The following is a 6,562-nucleotide window of genomic DNA, read 5'->3' as shown; positions in this document are numbered from 1 at the left end:
CAGTTTGCACAGTTACAATCCAATTACCGTTTGTAGATCCCTGAGGAAAAAGGGATTTTTTTAAAAGGAATCCTTTCCTAACTCCAGTATATTTCTTCAAAATAGTCTTATTAAAGTAAGAAGCAGGAAATCCAGTTTCAATTTCTCTTCATTCTTTGTGTCTCTTCTCTCCCCTCCTTCCTCCTCCTCAACTCTCCTCTCTCTCTCTCTCTCTCTCTCTCTCACACACACACACACACACACACACACACACACACACACACACACTTATTCGTGCACTTACTCAGGGACACAGTCTGCCTCCCTTCTCAAAGGAAAGGAACGGAACTTCTTAATGGTCCGATGAAAAGATTGCATATTTTTGGTCCCAAGATTCACAGTAGCGGAGGTCTCTGGCAACAAAAGGTATCGTGGGAGTCGCAGCTATGCCAGCTGGGCCATTTCTCAGACACTCGATACGATCTGCCATTTCAGGATGCATTTTTCACCAAAAAAAATTTTTTTAAGCAGGCTCAAGTTCCTACTCCAAGCTTAATTCAGTTAGATTAGAGAGGACAACAAAGACGCGGCCGATTGTAATTCATGGGTAAGCAATATAAATATCTATACTTACATGTCTTTTCCAGAAGATTATTGGGATAAAATTCTGTGATTCTTTCACATCTATCTTGTGATTTAGGAAGAAAACTGGATTGATCAGTGTCTGAGCTGTGTGACAGCTAATAACTGTTCATGTCAATGGAGATTGATCAGAATCTTCTTTATAGATTAATGATGTTGGAGTAGCTTGAAATGAGCAAACTCCAGCAGGCAGGATTGTGTCGTGATTAAATGAACAGCATAACTGGGCTGATTTCTGCAAAAGATTTGGGCACAGGCTGTTTTGAGATCTGAAAGGGGAAAGTGGCTTGTCTTTCCCTCTGGACTTTTTGAATGCAGGGGCCACATTTCAGTAGCTGCAGCCATGATTAATATGGTTTTTTGATAACAACTTGGTTATTAGATAAAGTTAGTAATAAATCTATCGTGTGTGTGCTGTTTTATGAAAGAGGAAAACTTTAAGCCTCTGGATTTTTAAATGCTGTCTGGTTTACCTTATTATAAAGGTATATGTCTCATAATGAAAAGACTTGGTGGCAGAAAGAGGCAGAACATGCCCCTCATGTCCCAGATCCTGTTCTGCTGCTACAGGAGTCGCAGTTGCTTTGCTCTTTTGTAAAGTCAGGGGCTTCGTTGGTTTATCATGAGAAGTGATGAAATACATATAGTGGTCATGAGTCTTAATTCTAGAACCTGAAGCCTGGCTTCAAATCCCAACTCTACCATTTACTTGGGATATGATGTTGGCAAGTTTCTAAGCTCCATGCCTCAGTTTCCTCATCAGAAATATGGGAATAATGATGGTATCATAGTTCTTAAGGTTGTGGCAAGAATTAAATGAGAAAATACTTGTATAAATAAAGGGCTTAGAACAGTCACTAGCATTAAGTGAATCATCTATAAATATGGGCAGTATCTTCCAGGTCTAACCTTTCTCCAGAGGTCTGCCCTAATTTTAGTGAACTAAATTTAATTATAGAAAGATAAGTAAAACTGTCAGCTGCTGGCCCTATCACTGAGAAGTTTCTAGTTCATGTGCATTTTCATTTTCTGCAACCCTGAGATCTGTGCAGGCTGTTTTACCTTTTTTTTCACCCAAGATTTAAGAGAAGCTTAAAACTAAGAATTAAATTGGTGGCCAGTAGAAAAGGCCACGTTTCAAGTAGGGATACGCAGAAATGAGGTTGGCCTTTTATTCTGATGTTTTTGTCCTTGGGGACTTCCAGTATGGGGTTGTGTCCCCTCTATGCTAGCCTTTGTAAAGGAACTTTCCACTGGAAACAAGATGTAGGTGGTATTTGTTTTTTTAGATGATGTGAGCACAATACTGAGTTTGACAGTGTTCGTTTCCACTTCATTGGTTTATCAATAATTCAGATGAACAGCTATTTACAGATAACCCATTTTATTTTATCTTAGCATTTACATGCTTTCTAATATCCTAAATTCTTGCTGTGTTGTGTGATTTCTTTACAGGCTCTTTGGGATGTTTCCCAGAGAAACAAAATCTTAGGAAAGGAAAATAATGTTGATCCAAAGGCAGATTCTACTCATAGATGTGCCTTTACTTTTAGTCTAGTTCAGGGGTCAACAAATTTTTCCTGTAAAGGGCCAGATAGTAAATATTTTTGGCTTTGCAGGTCAGGCAGTGTCTGTTACAACAACTCAACTCTGCCATTGTAGCCTACAAGCTACCATAGACAATACCTGAATGAATGAGTGTGGCTGTGCTCCAATAAATCTTGATCTACAAAAACAATCAGTGGGCAGAATTTGACCCACAGGCAGTAGTTTGCTGATCCCTGGCTAGTCAGCTTGTATCAGCAGAATCCTTAATATTATCTGCATTGCATAAAGAGGAAAATGAGGCATAGCTTGCAAAAAAAAAACCCCACATGGCTGGGAAATGGTAAAACAGGGACTCCAACCCAGACAGCCCAACTTGACAGCCCTTGCTTTTAGCCACACCCCATGCTGTCCCGATGTCAACTTGTCTCTGCCTGGGCTGCTTGGCTCCCAAAATCTGCCTGGCTCATCCCTTCACCTCCTTAAGGGTTGGCACAAATGTCATATTCTCAGTAAGGTGGTCCTGGTAGCCCACCCATCACTTCTATTTCTCTCAACCTGAGCTGCCTACTTCTCTAAAGCTTATCATCTTGTAAAACCTGCTGTGTAATTTATTCATTTACTAGGTGTGTTCCTTTTTCTTTAGATTTAAGGGACACATGCACATGTTTGTTACATGGGTATATTGCATACTGGTGGGTATTAGGCTTCTGGTGTACATGTACCTATCACCCAAACACTGAACATTGTACCTGACAGGTAGTTTTCCAACCCTTATCTCCCTTCTGTCCTCTCCACTTTTTGAGCCCCCCAGTGTCTATTATTTTCATCTTTATGTCCATGAGTACCCACTGTTTAACTCTCACTTACAAGGGAGAACAGTATTTCATTTTCTGTTTCTAAGTTATTTCACTCAGTATAATGGCCTCCAGCTCCATCCACATTGCTTCAAAGGACATGATTTCATTCTCTTTTATGACTGCATAGTATTCCATGGTATAGATGTACCACATTTTCTTTATTCAGGCAGTCATTGATGGGCACCTAGATTGGTTATTAAGGGTGTTTCTTGTCTGATCTCCACTGGCTTGGGAGCTCTATGAGTATAGGGCTCTTTGTTTTGTTCACTAATGAATTCCAAGGACCTAGGAGAGTGTGTGGCCTGGAGAAGATCCTCATTAAGTATTTGTTGAAAGAATGAGACAGTTTTCCACCATGCTACTGGGAAATAGTTCAACACTTCTCAGGTAGCAATAAATTGCTAATATGCCAAGGCAAAAGGTAAAAATGTACTACCATACCTACTATCTGTCCAGAATTTTCTAAAATTTGTGTTTATAAAAAACGCACAATAGATAAATAAAATATTAAAAATGTGAACAATTTGTTAGAAGTGTTCAGTCTTCTTAAAGGAAGATCTCTTGAAGCGTAGCTGAAGAACCAAGATGGGAAGATTAGCAAATACTATACTGCTGAGTTCATGAAGGAATAACCTCTTTTAAGAGTTCAACGAGGGGTGTGACAGCTACACAAATACCTTGGCTTTCCCCGGAAGCTCACAGAGAAGGGAGTTCCTTGTCATTGGAGATGTGTTTATTTTTGGAATTCTAAAGAACTAGGCAGTCCTTTTCAGAAATGTTGGTTGTAGTCCTGGTATTTAAACTTATGCCACATTTCAGCAACACATTGTGATTATCTGGGAACTTTGACTTCGCTAATTATTAATAAACGACAGCCACATTAGAAAACAATTAAAGGGAATTTAACCCTTGGCATGATTTATCTGAACGGCATGCCATTTTTCAGGCCCTACTCTACCTCTTTGGTCTTTTCTTCTGTCTCACTCATATGAAACCACAATCCAGCTGGCACCTAGAAAAAGTACCTTATATGTAATGATAGTGAAACCATTTATTCATTAATTCAACACACATTTCTTAAGAGCTTTTGGTATCACTAAAATGCCAGGCTTAAGGTGGAGGTGCAAATTTAGAGTGGTAATGAATAATATTGATTATAACTTAAATTTCCACTTATTCAGGGCTTGCTGGGTGCTAATAAGCTCTCTACAAAAAATTCACTTGCATTATCTAATATAATCCCTTCGGCTGAGAGTTAAGTCTTATACTTGGCTCTATCTTATTGATGAGAAAACTGAGGCTCAGAGATGTTCTACATTTTTCCAAAGAGCTCCCATCTGTTTGAACTCAAGTTCACCACCTTACCAATGGGTCCCAACCTTTCTTGTGCAAAAATAAGACTCATCTGGGAAATCTAGTTTATGGTGGAGATATTTGGGCCCTAGTCCTTGTGAAACTAAATTTCTAAGTCTGCCTTAAAGCCCAGAAACCTGCATGTTTAACAACAATCATCTTTCCAGGTGTTTCCAATGCCCTGAGTCTGCAGGCCACTTTTTTTTTTGGAGTTGGAGTCTCACTCTGTTGCCCAGACTGGAGTTCAGTGGCTGCTCCCGGCCACCGCAGCCCTGACCTGCCGGTCTCTGGCGATCCTTCCAGCTCATTCTTCCAAGTAGCTGGAACTACAGGCACGCACTACCACGCCCAGCTAATTTTTGATTTATTGTAGAGATGAGGTCTTGCCAAGTTGCTCAGGCAATTCACTCACCTCAGTCTCCCAAAGCCCTGGGATTACAGGCTGAGCCACTGAGCCCTGCTACAGGCCACATTTTAAGCAGCCCCGCATCACCCCTTGCTTAGCCCTGGGGAGTTTACAGTTGGATGAGATTAAAGAGATGCTGCAATTAGAGACTAGCCCCAAGGACATAAGAAAACAATGTGGTGTTAATTAAAACCAAAATTATTTTGATCAATTTTATTTCATGGGAAACGAAGTCTGTTTGTAAAAATGCAACTTAGCTCAAAAGAATGACCTTTCTGAATAAATCATAGATTGCTGGTCTTTTAGTTTATCTTTTTCTTTCTTTTTTTTCCTTTTTCTTTTTTCTAAATGTACAGACATATAATTCTGATGGAAGAAAATCTCTTTAGTTAACGTTTTTGGTGAGTTGTTTACCAGTTAATCAGGATTCTATAGTATTTGGACTTTTTTTGTTTGCTTCTTTCTTTGTGGTATTTGTGCTTCTTAGTGCTACTTTAAAATAAATTCTATGATTCATCTATGTACATAATATACAGAAAAATACATGTATAATATACACAGTAATGTATAATATACATAAGAATAGATATTGCATGCCTTTGATGATAAATAAAATATATAAATGATTGTCAATATTTCCTGGAACCATCATTTTAAGGGGATTCTATGTAATTTGAACTAACAGCAGATTTATACCAGTGTTTCTCAACCTCTGCAATATTGACATTTTGGTCCAGGTTTTTGTGGGGGCTGTTCTGTAGGGTGTTTAGCAGCATCTCTAACCTCTACTCTCTAGGTGCCAGGAGCAACTCCTTCCCCTAGTTACAACAACCAAAAATGTCTCAAGATATTGCTAAATGCCCTTTGGGTGCAACACTAGCCCCCAATAACCACTATGCTATATCCATTTTATCAAGTTGCTACTCTTTATTAATGCTGTCACATAGTACCCTAGAATAAAAGGATATTTTTACAACTGCCAAAACCTTTCGTCTATCCAGAGACACTGGATCAGTACCAATTTCACCTACTTTTGTAAAAAATTGAAATGAATTTGAGATCATCCATTTTCTATCCTTAAAAAAATATTCTATGATGACCAGTCAAAAGACAAGATTCACAGAACCTTAAAATGAGTCATCCATTTATGAGATAAACAGTCACCAAAGAAAAATGCTGACCTGGAACACACATTTGAGAGTTGAAGAACAGCCAGAAACACATTCTAGGATGTGTGGTGGGCTTCGGTGCTCTTCCTGGGTGCTTGTTTATCACTTTGTGGTTCATGTCATTAGAGACACAGGACGACATTAACCTTCGTCTTCATGTCTTACTGCTTTTAGGAAATCTGATGGGTGAATGTGGGTGTCATGGTTTCACTCTTCCCCGGGTCACTTATTATCTCATTTATTTTATCCCTTCATAGACTGGCATTTTTTGGCTCATCAACAGACTCTGTTTCAAAAGACCGCTTCTTAGCAGTTTATTCAAATCCAAAATAATTTGCCCTAATATATACAACATTGCATGAGTTAGTTAGGTTTCTGAACTTATTTAACTCATGATGTGTTTGATTCATTAGTCCCTAGATTGATAAATATTTATTCAGTGGCAATTAAGTGCCAAATACTGCTTTGGATACTGGGAGCACCAAGGCAAAGAAGCTAGATAAGATTCTTGCCCTCCTGAATCTACCTGATATATACAGCTGATAATGCAATATCCTAGGACTGAGTGCCTGGCATGGTAGGAGAAGCTACATAAATGTGTGTAGGGT

At 39.0% G+C, this 6,562-nt stretch overlaps 1 protein-coding gene across 2 annotated transcripts in view; it reads left to right on the top strand.

Annotated features, from left to right (window-relative positions):
- The first annotated feature begins 246 nt into the window (after positions 1 to 246).
- ARHGAP6 (Rho GTPase activating protein 6) overlaps positions 247 to 6,562 on the top strand; it is a 100,559-nt gene continuing 94,243 nt past the window's right edge. The window contains exon 1 of one of the 2 annotated variants that reach the window (XM_008048753.2): positions 247 to 586. Coding sequence is in view for 1 of the 2 variants with exons in the window: in XM_008048748.2 (XP_008046939.1) it covers positions 343 to 405 (63 nt within the window). In the remaining variant the exon portion in view is untranslated. The remainder of the gene's footprint in view (positions 587 to 6,562) is intronic. The other variant, XM_008048748.2, reaches the window with a different exon arrangement.

Source organism: Carlito syrichta, unplaced genomic scaffold (genome assembly GCF_000164805.1).
Source record: "Carlito syrichta isolate Samal-C Ts95f unplaced genomic scaffold, Tarsius_syrichta-2.0.1 Scaffold48748, whole genome shotgun sequence".
In the NCBI taxonomy this organism is placed as follows: Eukaryota; Metazoa; Chordata; class Mammalia; order Primates; family Tarsiidae; genus Carlito; species Carlito syrichta.
The sequence above is the reverse complement of the archived record's forward strand: the minus strand, read 5'-3'. Positions and strand labels throughout refer to the sequence as shown.